Below are 14,692 nucleotides of genomic sequence, written 5' to 3'. Positions count from 1 at the left end.
AGTGCACTTTTAGTGCAAAGTGTCTTTGCCTTTAGTAAATAACACCCACCAGTGCTTTGTAAGGTTACACAATCACGCCATTTTCAGGACTCATCACATTTCTGTCAGGGTCAGCTAAAACAAACACAAGCAGTAAATGTTACCAAAGATTTGAGTAGTAATTTGTTTTTTTTTATTTGAAAAAGGTTTCAGACATTGTCTGGCATATTGATAGCCCCCCTACCCGCAAAGTATTCAAGGTATCTTAGCCGGACGTCACGGGTACTCAGGGGGGGCAAGCCAGGATGGCCACTTTCAAGCGCCGTCAGGGTTGTTTCATTTTGAAGTCCAGCCTCAGGCCCAACTGAGCCAGCATAGTTGACAGAATGTTGCCATAAAAAGTTGTGTAGAACACAGCATGCCAGGATTATATGATTCAGTTTATACTCAGCCATATGTATGGATGTAAGAAATAGGCGGAACCGGCTGGCCATGATTCCAAACATGTTCTCCACCACTCTTCTGGCTCTGGCCAGCCGGTAATTAAAAACCCTCTGGTCCGGGGTGAGGGTCCTCATTGGGAATGGCCGCATAAGATGGTCCCCCAGCGCAAATGCTTCATCCGCAATGAAGACGAATGGGAGTCCTTCCACATTGTCTTCTGGAGGTGGCAAGTCCAAGCTGCCATTCTGGAGATGCCTGTAGAACTCCGTCTGGGCGATGACTCCACCATTGGACATCCGGCCATTCTTCCCCACGTCCACATACAGGAACTCATAAGTAGCCGACACCACCGCCAACATCACAATACTATTGAATCCCTTATAATTATAATAGTACGACCCCGAGTTGGGTGGTGGGACGATGTGGACGTGTTTCACATCAATTGCCCCTCCGCAGTTAGGAAAGTCCCACCGCTGGGCAAAGTGGGAGGCCACAGTCTGCCATTCCTGTGGCGTGGAAGGAAACTGTGGAGTCAAACAAAGAAAAAATTTAGTCATTTTGCACATAAACAGGCTAAGCAGATTAGACACAAACATTCTTGGCCAACATCAAGATAACATTTATTTGAGGGAGTTTTTAAAGACCAAAGTATAAAGTACACCTATCAGATCCCTCCCCCATGGGCCATTTATAAGATTATAGGGGGGGACTCTTGAACAGGTAACCCTCTCCACTTCATTGAGAGATGAATTCCTAAATAATGGGTATTACTTTGAACAGCCCCTCCTTACTTACACTATTGGCAGCCCACTGGACAGGTAAGAAGTGTCATAATACAACGATATACTGTAAATACACATTGTACACATTTGAGCACATTTGGACATTCTGCTATTACCTATCAAAATAATAATAGTATACAGAAACTTCAAGCAGTACCATTTGAAAGTATACAGGCAGGCCCTTGCACTACATGCTTTGGGGAATTCATCCATAAATCTGACCACAAAAGAGATGGCTATAGTGTGTATGGGTTTGGCAAAGTCAGCAGATAGATGATTGAGGATAGATAGAGAATTGGTATCAGCTGACTTAGCAGTTGGGGGGAAGGAGTGTTAAAAATGATTTGGGGACCCCCCAAAAAAAGCCTCTGGCACTCTGCCTGAATTTAAAGCACAAATCACATTTTAAAACATTTTAGGGGGTGTTTGGGGTAAAGCACTACTATGGAGCTGATAAAATACATTGTTAAGTGACTACATGAGGTGAATATAGGGCCAGGAGACCATGCTGGGGAGGTAAGTGAAGGCAAATATGTATGAAGGACAAAAAAAATAATTACCTAAAAATCCAGCATACATGAGGACAAAGGGGACATTCACAGCATATTACAATCATGGTAATTAGGGAATGAGGAAAGAAATACAATACATTTGCAAACATTAAATACAATAAAATGTGATATTAAAGGATAAAAATCTTACCTTTATATACTCCTTCTGCAGGACCTGGATGATGGCAGAACAGGTCTCTGGGATAATGATCCCCAGAGCCTGGGGGAGATGCCGGTCGAGAACTTGAGGTCCTGCAGGCTTCTCCCCGTCACCAAGTACCACAGGGTAGCAACTAGCCTCTGCTCCGGAGTGATGGCTTGCCTCATGCAGGTATCCTGCCTGCTAATATAAGGGGTCAGCAAAGCCAACAAATGGTGAAATACGGGGTCCGTCATCCGGAGAAAGTTCCTGAAATCATCAGGATTATTCTCACGGATCTCACGGAGCAAAGGCATATGACAGAACTGGTCACGCTGAAGCAACCAATTCTTGGTCCATGAACTCCTCCCCACCCTGTTCATGGACTGGACTTGTGTCAAGGCCAGGACCCCAACACCAAGCCCCCGCACAGCACGAACTCTACGAGGAGTACGTATACGCAACATGGCTAGAAAACGGTTGGCTGCTCAGAACGAAGTAACAGAACGCACTGAAGAACAGCAAGGCCTGTGAAGAGCGACCTGAAAAACAGTAATGAACGAACAAGAACAGAATGACAAGAGTCACGCGTCACTTGCTGCACGCACTGAAGAGCAGATACAAACCCACAAGCACATACTGAACAGCAGAAAACGATCTAAAAACCACAAGTCTGAAAAAGCGCAAATCGTCTCTCACCAAACTTTTACTAACACGGGATTAGCAAAAGGAGCCCAAAGGGTGCCGTGCTTGGTTCTGAACTGGCCTTTTCTAGTCTCGTCGTACATGGTGTACGTCACCGCGTTCTTGGCGATCGGAAATTCCGACAACTTTGTGTGACCGTGTGTACGCAAAACAACTTTGAGCTAACATCCGTCGGAAATAATCCATGGATTTTGTTGTTGGAATGTCCGATCAATGTCCGATCATGTGTACGGGGAATAAGACTGGGATGCCATTACAGTTCATGTGCGTATAAAGGCATGCAATACTTCAGACAATATATTGTATATTGCTTGTGATACTGAGCATGGCTATGGACTTAGGGCTGGTTCACACCACAGAGATGCAGACAACATGTGTGAGACTGCCCGCTGGCTAAATGGGTAGCAATTCCATCTAGCAGCACTGAGGTTGCTGATTCAGTTCCCAAACATGCTAATGCTTGTGTTGAAGTTTATATGTTCTCCCTGTGTGGGTTTCTCACCACAATCCAAAGACATGCTGGTATTTTATTTGTCTACTGTCAAAATAGTCTCTAATATAAGAAAGTAAGTTTTGGACTTTAGATTGGAAACTCATTGCAGCCAGGACTGATGTTAATGTTTGTTAGCACTAACCATGCCCAGGGACTTGGACATTTAAAATTGCAGGGTTTGTGAAGAAAACTATTGCTTTGTTTAGGTGCATGCAAATGGACTTCAATCTTTGGCCTGTAGTTGGATATTTGATGCAAATAGCCAAGGGCTAACACAGTTGCAAATAGTATTATGTGTTCCTGCTCATCAGGTGCAATCTCTTTAGACATACATGAAGAGACAGATTGAAAGATACTAGTGGGCGTGTACTTCTATTGGGCGTGTGTCAGTGTGCTAACAATACAACCTATCTTATATAAAGGGCTGCAGTGGGGGGGGTTCATTTTGGCCTGATAAGGCCAGGTTTTTTGCTGTGATTTGTGGGGGAGAAGGAATGATATTGTTCATTTAGACAAACGCCTAACTAGGGCTGTTTGTTTGCTGAAATTCTTGTGCATTTTTTCCACCAAAAGTGGGTTTATGTGGCCATGCTGTCAATGTTGTGTGTGTATTGTTCCTGTCTGACCATGCAAACATGGTTTGGGAGCATCTGCAGACCTTCTACTCTTTGATCTCATTGCTTAATAATCATGTACACAGAAATGCAGCTTCCAGCAGAACATACTCACCAATGTATGTATATGTATGGATTGTGGGCTGGTGGTGGGTGTTATATTTTGAATATGTGCCTTTTTTTTAAATTATGTTGGAATGCTTTGTAAGAATAATGACTGTTAAGTATGTTTCTATAATCTTGCAGATAAAAGTGATGTGGGCGAGTAGTTGTAATATGAAATGTTACTCGTTATACACAATTTTTTTATAGACAAATTTTAGATTGTAAGCTCCTATGAGCAGGGCCTAAAACCCAATTGCTAACTGTTTTGCTAAATGCAGCACAATATCTCCTGTAGAATATTTTTTTAAGCTAGTAAATTAATGTACACAATTTTGTTTCTGTTGGCAAAATAAAAGTACATTACTGAGCTTTTTTTTTCTTTCTCTTTTCTTCTTTTCTTTCTTCTTTTTAATTAGTTTTGGGGGTGGTGGTTTTGGGGGAAGTGCACAGATGTCTCTGAAATTCCCCCTGCAGTCGGGACTGACATGTGGGAATGAAATTGTGTGAGTTCAGCTGAATTCTCACAATTTCCTCCCGCTGTCAGTGTGAACCAGGGCTCAAACTGGGCCTTTATCTTTGTAATACACTTGCTGCTATCCCAGGAACACCATTTCTTATCTAACTCTCTCAAGTTTACCTTCAAATATCATGTAGAAATACAGATGCGCATATCTGCAAATAAACAAAAATAAAAAAATGTGCTACTTCAAGTTGCAACAACTTCAGAGTAGTCCCTGTATTAATTTGGTGACTTTCATGTGACTTGAGGTACATAGGGCGCAATATTACACAGGCATTCCCAGAAGTTGGGACCAAGTTGCATCAGCAAATTGGCAGGAAAATAGTGTGACTTTCAGGTCGCAGAAATGTGAATGAGATTCATGGATAATACCTTTGAATTAGGCACTATTCTCACTTGTGCATCCTGCAAGTTGGTCAAATTTGTCCCAGCACTACTTTGGCTTGACTTTGTTGCGACTACACAGGCATTGGTCGCACAAGTGCAAATGGGGACTAATTCAAAGGTGTTATCAATGAATCTCATTAGGTTCCTTTCACACTTGGCTGACTTTTCATACAACTTAAGGTTCATAATGCCCCTTTCACACTTGTGCGACCTGAAAGTCCAGCAATTTGCAACGCTTTTTGCCGCAAATTTGATGTGATTTGAAGCAATGCCAGTGTAATCTTGAGGTCTATGGATGCAGGAGTTGCAGGACAAGTCGCGCAAATGTGAAAGGGGCCTTAGGGCCTTAGGGCTTTAGGCTTTAGTGCCCAGCACTGCAAATCACATGCGATGTCTGTGTGATGCAAACTCAGCCATACAGATTGTATGGTTGAATTTGCATTGCATTCAGACCAAACTCACACAGGACCCTTTTTTTTGGTCCGCAGCAGAATCGGATTTCACGCGATTTGCAAGGAATAGATTTCAATGGAGCCACACCAGAATCACAACTGTTGCGTTTGTGATGCGATTTTTGATGTGTTTTGCGGTTCCTATTTCAACACTTTATATAGCTAGTTGCTAACCGGGGGGCTGAGAAGCGTCCTTAATCGAGTCATCATCTGTCAGCGGCTTCCCCACTGAAATTTAAAAAAAAGCCAGCCAAAAAAAAAAAATCTCAAAAAAACTGCATAGGGTCCCCCCAGGTCTATACCAGGCCATTTGGGTCTAGTATGGATTTGGAGGGGACCCCCCCATGCCAAAATTAAAAAAAAATGGCATGGGGTTTCCCCCCAAGTTTATACCAGGCAATTGGGGTTTAGTATGAATTCAGAGGGGACCCCCCCACGCCAAAATTAAAGAAAAAATGGTGTGGGGTTACCCCCAGGTCTATACCAGGCCCTTCGGGCCTATCTTCTCGGATAAGGGTCTGGTATGGATTTTTTTTCAAATTTTGGTGCAAGGTTCCCCTTACTATCCATACCAGACCTGAGGGGCCTGGTAATGTACTGGGGGGAACTCACGCCATTTTTTTCAATGATTTTTATCTATATTGCCAGAATCTGACAATACAGTACAGCCACAAGCAGTTTTAGAAGACATTTTTTTCCTGTAGAAATGTCATTTTGCTGCAGTACTGTTGTAAACATGGGAAAGATGTGCTACTTTACAGGCATACTAAGGACACCAGGCACAATATTTAAAGGAATATTTAATTTTTAGTATTGATACATGTCCCCTGGGGCAGGACCCGGGTCCCCATACACTTTTTATGGCAATAACTTGCATATAAGCCTTTAAAATTTTGATGTTTCATGTTCGTGTCCCATAGACTTTAATGGTGTTCGCACAAATTTTTTACCTGTTTGCAAGTTCTGGTGTAAACATAACTGGGGGTGTTCGGCTCATCCCTACCCAATAGCCAATGGCACATGAGCGTGGTTGGTACCATAATATTAATGCCTCAAATGCAAAACATTATTGTATAGAATGACAAGAATCAAACATTAGTAATAGTATTTTCTATATATAATTGTGCTCAGCTCCATAGCGTAGTGGTATGCCCTGCTACCTTCAAATGTTCAAGCTTTGGGTTTGAATCCCACCAATGGTATCACCTCCTGAAAACGTACTTTTTACTCAGCAGCATGATTAGCGAATGCTAATGATGGTTTATTCCATCATTTTAACTCTTCAAATGTATGCAATGATATGTAATTATTCAATAATATTATGGTGTGGAATTCCAAAAATCCAGCCATTCAAAAATCAAGGAAAAAAACAGCGTAGCGTCTCCTCCCCCTAGTGCATACCAGGCCCTACCTACCAGTCCACGCCAAAATTAAAAAGGAAAATTGACATGGGGTCCCCCCAAAATCCATACCAGGCCCTTAAGGGGAACCCTGCTCCAATTAAAAAAAAATGGCTTAGAAGTCCCCCCAAAAATCTATACCAGACCCTTATCCGAGCATGCAACCTGGGAGGTCAGGAAGGGGGGCAAGCGAGCGCCCCTCCTCCTAAACCATACCAGGCCACATGCCGGCAACATGGGGAGGGTGCCTTGGGGTCCCCCCTAGAGCACCTTGTCCCCATGTTGATGGGGACAAGGGCCTCATCCCCCCAACCCATTCCCGGTGGTTGTATGGGTCTGCAGGTGGGGGGCTTATCGGAATCTGGAAGCCTCCTTTAACAAGGGGGCCCCCAGATACTGGCCCCCCTCCTATGTGAATGGGTATATATAACAACATATAACAAAAGACAATAGCCATTTTTTGACAATTCCTTTATTAGAAATGACTTCTGCTTTCCCCCTTCTTCCTCCATCTTCCTCCGGTCTTTCGGTATTTTCCTTCTTCCTCCAGCTTCTTCTTCCTCCACTTCTTTCGCTGGTCTTCTCCATCTTCCTCCAGCTTCTTCTTCCCCTGCTTCATCCTCCGGTCTTTCTCCTCTGCCGCTCCCGCCACCAACCTGCTGAACAAACAACAAACCTCCTCCAACGCTGCGGCCAGCCAATCTGTCCGCTTCCATAGCGCACATTTCATATATAACTATGGGGCATGGCCGCCGGGTGACGTCAGCAGGATACCACACCCCCTTGTGACATCACTGACCCATCATGCCCAGGTGGTGAAGTCACAAGGGGTGGAGTTTCAGAGTGACGTTATCCGCTGCATTGGAGGAGGTTCATTTTTTGAATGTTCAGCGGGAGTGGGAGAGGAGAAAGACCAGAGGATGAAGCGGGGGAGATGAATCTGGAGGAAGATGGAGAAGACTGGAGGAAGAAGCAGAGGAAGATGTAGGAATTAGCGGAGGAAGAAGAAGCTGGAGGCTGAAGGGGAAAATTGAAGGAAGTCCGGCGTAAAAATCTGGAAGCCCCCATGTGAATGAGTATAATGTACTTAGTACCCCTATTAATTTACCAAAAAAAGTCAACTGTAAATAAAAATACAATACAGTTTTTGACAAGTCATTTATTTTTTAAAAAAGTCCCCTGATGTACATCCATCATCAATTACATGGTCCAGCGTTGTAGGTCCACGTCATTCATGATGAACAACGGCCGCCGACCCACACAAAAAAAACCCAGCTGTCCACCGACACCTGATCTTTGTTTACTCAGCAGAGAGAAGCGGAGCTGTCATTCAGTGCTGGCAAGCTAGCCTGCAGCTTGTTAAGTCTAAACCTAAAAGCAGTGGGTGGAAGGGCTGCTCTAATTTCTGTGTGAGCTGGATCTTAACTAAGCCCAGCACAGGAGGACAATGTTTTTGCTAAATTTAGGGATCTAGGAATTTCCTATTTTTTGATTTATAAAGTGACATTTTATTTATAACCATAACATATAATATACTAGTTAACACCCCTACTTTACTGAGGTGACTTAAAACAGATACTGTACATTTAATGATTTTAAACGAATATGTTAAGCTAATACATAACTGGATTAAATAATGTTTTTCAATGTTCCCTCAACCCTTAACCTTAACAATTAACTGATAAAATTCTACTACTTATCCTAAAAATTAAACTCTAACTCTTTACTTAACATCTTTATCTCATCATTTTAACTCAACCCTAACTCTTGACCCTCTAACCATAACTTAATCATGTAACACTAAATTAACTTCTAAAGTAAGTACTTAAGATTCTCAAGCTAACATCTTCCAGTGCTGGGATTTTCAAACAAAATGCTTTAAAAAAAATGTCATGTCATACATTAAAATATTATTTTTCAGCATAAAAATTGTATTATTATAATTTACTTCTTGGTAAATTATTTTCTATATTAAATGCTATTATTTTAGCATTCCTAAATTACAAAACCTAACATCATGATGGTTTAAAATAAGGCCAGATAGTATGTCTACCATTGCAATATTTTGATGGAACTAATTAATCTGCTTCAGCTATGCCTGATAGTTGGATTAGCCAATAAAAGTCAGGAAAAAATATCACTTCAGTGGTTTTATGAAGGCTTACATTTAATAAACAAGCCCCAAAGTAATGCAATTACTGCAAGCTCATTATTCCAGAATAACAAAAACTATTACTGTTCAATTGTGTAAATCCTTCTAATGGCCTATATGTGGCTCTAACTGACGAACTGTGGGCCATAAAACAAATAGCGAAATATCAAACCTGGGGGCCCCATCCGTGACATGGGTACATTATAGCTGTATGATTCTCCTGTGGTCCTTGGTCTAGACAAACATCTTTAGCTTTATTATTCCGTAGCTGCAAAAACAAAAACATTTGTTTAGAAATGTTTACAAAACAAATGGATGAACTTTGTATTGTATTTAAAACTAAAAAAAAAATTAAAACATTAAAGAAAATGCATTTTTAAATAAAACAGTATACTGTAACAACAGAAACTATAATGATTGCTGAGATGTCAGGCAATCAGGGAGGTCTATTTATAGAACATTCATTGCACAAATGTCAGGAACATTCATGCAAAACTGAACTAAAGTTCATTGTGTTTTTGAATAGATTCATTCCTCTATCACCAGGTCCATCTAGTGGGCAAAATGTATATTTTCTCAGTGAGTTATATTAGAAAATTATACAGCATTTTAGCCCCTAGATCAGGGATTCTTAACCTGGGGGCCATGGACGGGTTTCAGGGGGTCTGCGAGATTCAGATAAAAATATAAAGTTTTTATTCACTATACAGCCCTCCGCTTTGTCCCAATAAATGGTTTACCATTAAGAAATGAAAGAAAATGCACCCTGTCACTTCTTCTGGTGCCAATCGCTAATCATCTTTTGACTCATTGTTGGCCCCTGTTTTCCATCTAAATTTGTATCATTGTGACCATCTTGTGTCACTCGATAATGGCAAGTGCTAATTCTCATTTTCTAGTAGCAGTTTGCCCCCTTAATGACCAGGCCATTTTTTGCTATACGGCAATTTAACTGACAATTGCGCAGCTGTGCGACGCTGTACCCAAACGAAATTGACATCCTTTTTTTCCCACAAATAGAGCTTTTTTCTGGTGGTATTTGATCACCTCTGCGGTTTTTCTTTTTTGCGCTATAAACAAAAAAAGAGTGACAATTGTGAAAAAACATTTTTTAAAATTTTTGCTATAATAAATATCCCCAAAAATGTTTTAACCACTTGCCATCTGTGCTATAGCCGAATGACGGCCACAGCATGGACCTTAATTTCTGGGAGGCCGTAATATGATGGTCTCCCCTGTGCACGTGCCCCGCGCGCCCTGTGAACACCGAGTCACTGAGACTTAGGTGATCACCGATCCGAGTAAGGGGCCGGCCCCTTACCACGTGATCAGCTGTCAGCCAATGACAGCTGATCACATGATGTAAACAAAAGCTCGGTAATCATTTTTTTTTCTCCTCACGCTGACAGCGTGAGGAGAAAAAAAGCCGATCACCAGCTTATCTGCAAGGGACATTGGTCCCGAAGAGGAAGAGGCAATTATGCCTCATCTGTGCCCACCAGTACCCCCTGCCAGTACCCCCTGCCATTGCCACCTGCCAGTTCCCACAGTGCCCACCAGTGCCACCTATCAATGCCCATGAGTGCCACCTATCAATGCCCACAAGTGCCACCTATCAATACCCACCAGTGGTGCCAATCAGTGCCACCTAGCAGTGCTGCCTATCAGTGCCCATTATTGCCACCCATCAGTGCCCATCACTGTCACCCATCAGTGGCCATCACTGCCACCTATCGGTACCCATCAGTGCTGCCTCATCAGCGTACATCAATGAAGGAGAAAAATTACCTGTTTGCAAAATTTTATAACAAAATATATTAAAAAAATTAATTGTTTAAATTCGGTCTTTTTGAATTTTTTTAACAAAAAATAAAAAATGCAGAGGTGATCAAATACCACCAAAAGAAAGCTCTATTTGTGGGGGAAAAAAATGATAAAAATTTCATTTGGGTACAGTGTAGCATGACCGCACAATTGTCATTCAAAGTGCCTTGAAAGCTGAAAATTGGTCTGGACAGGAGTTTAAGTGCCCAGTAAGCAAGTGGTTAAAAAACAAGTTTCTTCAGGCAGGCTGGGTCATACACAGGTGGACAAGTCAGGAACTGATGCAGAGGCTGGAGCGGAGTCAGGGTACAGGCTGGATCGGTAATGGGCTGGCAGCAAAGTAACAGAAGGAGCAGGCAGGTGCAGAATCAAAGACAAGCCAGGGTCGGATGCAGGCAGACGGCAGGAACATCAGGAACAATCCGGGTCAAACAACAGGAACAGATATCAGATACTGGTTAGCAGGGACACACAGGGATTGCTGTAGAGCAGGCAGCAATGAGTCTGGGTGCCGACCCAGTTTAAATAGCCTATTTTGGTGCCATGAACTGTTACAAGATGCTTGCGCACCTGCGGCATTCTCCTAACAGGAATTGAAGGTTCAGGATGTCTTCTGCGGCTACCATCTTGGCTGCTGGCATGCCCTTCCTGACACTGTGTACATGTCACTGGCAGGGAAGGGGTTAACACTAGAGGGTGATCAAGGGGTTAATTGTGTTCCCTCATGTGTGTTTCTAACTGTGGGGGGATGGAACTCACTGGAGGAGGAGTCCGGTTGCTGTTCCTAATTACTAGGAACAGATGACCTATATCTCCTCCCCTGACAGAACCGGGATTTGTGTGTTTACAGACTGCCATTCTGGCTCTCGTGCCTACGATCGTGGGTGGCCGGTGGGCATCGCGACCGCCGGCCATGTGCATCGGGTCCCCCACCATGCAGAGGGTGTGGATGTACCTATATGGCGGTTCATGCAGAGCTGCCAACCTGCCACAGTATATGTATGTGAGCCGGTCATACACAGGCGGACAAGTCAGGAACTGATGCAGAAGCTGGAGCGGAGTCAGGGTACAGGCCGGATCGGTAATGGGCTGGCAGCGAATTAGCAGAAGGAGCAGGCAGGTGCAGAGTCAAAGACAAGCTGGGGCCTGATGCAGGCAGAAGGCAGGGATGTCAGGAACAAGCCAGGTCAAACAACAGGAACAGATATCAGATACTGGTTAGCAAGGACACACGGGGGAACGCTGTAGAGCAGGCAGCATTGAGTCTGGGTGCTGACCCAGTTTTGCCTATTTTGGTGCCATGAACTGTTACAAGGTGTGCGCGTGTAGGCGCACCTGTGGCATTCTCCTAACAGGAATTGAAGGTTCAGGATGTCTGCTGCAGCTACCATCTTGGTTTCTGGTATGCCCTTCCTGACACTGGCCCCCCTCCGGCTGCCCAACTTGGCCAGTTTGGCAGGATGGGAATTTTTGAAAACCCGAATAAGCTCTTTTCAATGAATATTGCCTTTCTGTTCCCATGAGCTATCCTCTGGCCCATATCCTTTCCATTTTATCAGGTACTGAACCTGATTCCTCCTCTTGCTGCAATCTAAAATTGTTTAAACTTCAAGTTCTTCTTTCCCATTGACAATTACAGGTTCAGGTGGACCAACATTTTGCCCAGGAAAAGGATCGGGGATAGCAGGCTTCAGCAGGGTTACGTGGAACACAGGATGAATCATAAACGAGTCTGGCAATTCTTACTCGTAAGCAACATCATTGATCCGTCTCTTCACAGGGAATGGTCCCACAAACTTAGAGCCCAGTTTTTTCGAAGGGCAGGCTAATTTCAGGTTTGTTGTAGATAATCAAACTTGGTCACCAGGAGTTAGGATCAATTCTCTCCTTCTCTTCTTGTCAAAAACCTATTTGTTATAGGCCTGTGTTTTGGCCATTGTTTCCTGTAATGCCCTGTACACACGGTCGGATTTTCTGACGGAAAATGTGTGATAGGACCTTGTTGTTGGAAATTCCGACCGTGTGTGGGCTCCATCACACATTTTCCATTGGAATTTCCGACACACAAAGTTTGAGAGCTTGCTATAAAATTTTCCGACAACAAAATCCGTTGCCGGAAATTCCGATTGTGTGTACACAAATCCGACGCACAAAGTGCCACACATGCTCAGAATAAATTAAGAGATGAAAGCTATTGGCTACTGCCCCATTTATAGTCCCGATGTGCGTGTTTTACATCACCGCGCTCAGAACGATCAGATTTTCCGACAACTTTGTGTGACCGTGTGTATGCAAGGAAAAAATCCATGGATTTTGTTGTCGGAATGTCCGATCAATGTCCGACCGTGTGTACAAGGCATTACAGTTTGTTGTTAGTATCAAAGAAATCTATTGTTTCAAAAACAGCTGGTACAGGGCACTCTGGTATTGTATTGGACAAAAAAGAAGGATGGAAACCGTAATTGGCAAAGAATGATGACTGTTTTGTGGCTAGGTGAACAGAATTATTGTAAGAGAATTTGGCTAAGGGAAGTAGTGAAACCCAGTCATTTTGGGAAAAGGAAGAGAAGCAGCGTAGATATTGTTCAAGAATTTGATTGGTTCTTTCTGTCTGTCCATTTATTTGTGGGTGATAGGCTGATGAAAATGAAATTTCAATCCCGAGGGATTCACATAAAACCTCTCCAGAAAGAGGGGGCGGAGCCGGCAGCCAGAGCTCATGGACGTGTGAGAGGAGAGCTCTGACACATCGGGTGTAATCAGCAGCTCACAGCACACCAAAAACTGCCAAAAAGCATACCATCTGAGAGAGGAGAGCAGGGGGCACACAGCAGGCACGATGTACAAAAGGAAGGAGAGAGAGGGACCCCGAAAACTGACGGATTTCTTCCGCCCTGCTGAGGGACGAAAATTCCAAGATGGCGCCGGCCCCGGGAGCCGTTCATCTGCCTCCACAGCACAGCCACACAGCAATCCGACGCCATCCTCGGGTGAGTCACACTTTAATGACAATCCCTTGTCATCCTCCCCATTCTGCAGCCCTGTTAAGCAAAAAAGGAGGCTTGGGGAAGGAGGGGAGAATGAGGATGAGGCAGAAGCAGCAGGGAATGAAATGGAGGAATCCTCCACACAGGCAGAGCAGCTAGATGCATTCCCCACCTCAGGTCAGCCTATTATTGACACCACAATGAAGGAGATGCTGCAGACACTGAGGGGAGCTCTTCAATCTGATATGGCAGTGTTTATGAGCAACACAAAAAGGGAAATATCTGCTGTCAGCAATAGAGTGGAATATGTAGAGAATAAAATGGAGGAGTTCACTCTAGCACACAATGAACTGGTCGATGCTCACTTTGAGGTAGAAGACGAAATCAGAGCCATGCGCCTTAAAATGGCAGATATTGAAGATCGGGCCAGAAGGAACAATATCAAGTTTAGGGGGGTCCCTGAGACGGTCAAACCCGCAGAGATCACTACCTACCTGCAAAAGCTCATGATGACTGTCCTCCCCTCTCTAAGCCCAGCAGACATCACTATTGACAGGGCACACAGACTGCCAAAACCATCCTTCCTGCCTGAACAAACACCTAGAGATGTGATAGCAAGAATCCATTTCTACCACATTAAGGATCTACTCATGCGATTCGCAAGACAACTTCCCTCTCTCCCTGACCCATATGCTGGTATCGCACTTTATGCAGACCTGTCACAAGCCACCCTGTCAGCCAGACACAACTTGGTGCCTATCACTAAAATTCTGCGCAACAATAAGATCCTCTACAAATGGGGATTCCCTGCTAAACTCCTGGTTGACATGAACAACGAATCGCATGCGTTAACATCGCTAGAAAAGGGCCTGGATCTCCTCCGAAAATGGCGCTTGCTTCCCGCAGACGCAGTACCTGAGGACCCTAACCCACAATATAACAGACGCAACAACCACCGTTCAACTAAGAACTACAAGTAGCAACCTGCCTCAGTTGATACTACTTGATGCTATTTCTTTCAGTGAGCACTCTCCCCTAATAACTGTCATCTGGCTAGTTATGGTGCTTTGCAGCTCTCTAGGAAGCTGTTCTTTCTGATCAACCACCCGATGTTTGGCTGTTCAAGGATTTACCTTGTTGAACCCCCCTCGTTAGTTA

At 43.7% G+C, this 14,692-nt stretch overlaps 1 protein-coding gene across 1 annotated transcript in view; it reads right to left on the bottom strand.

Annotated features, from left to right (window-relative positions):
• Positions 1 to 14,692, bottom strand: part of GALNT17 (polypeptide N-acetylgalactosaminyltransferase 17) — an 815,309-nt gene that overhangs the window by 42,492 nt on the left and 758,125 nt on the right. Inside the window, exon 9 of the mRNA XM_073615091.1 lies at positions 8,896 to 8,991. Within this exon, the coding sequence (XP_073471192.1) occupies positions 8,896 to 8,991 (96 nt within the window). The remainder of the gene's footprint in view (positions 1 to 8,895; positions 8,992 to 14,692) is intronic.

Source organism: Aquarana catesbeiana, linkage group LG02 (assembly GCF_042186555.1).
Source record: "Aquarana catesbeiana isolate 2022-GZ linkage group LG02, ASM4218655v1, whole genome shotgun sequence".
NCBI classification, from domain to species: domain Eukaryota; kingdom Metazoa; phylum Chordata; class Amphibia; order Anura; family Ranidae; genus Aquarana; species Aquarana catesbeiana.
This window is presented reverse-complemented; position numbering and strand designations above follow the sequence as displayed.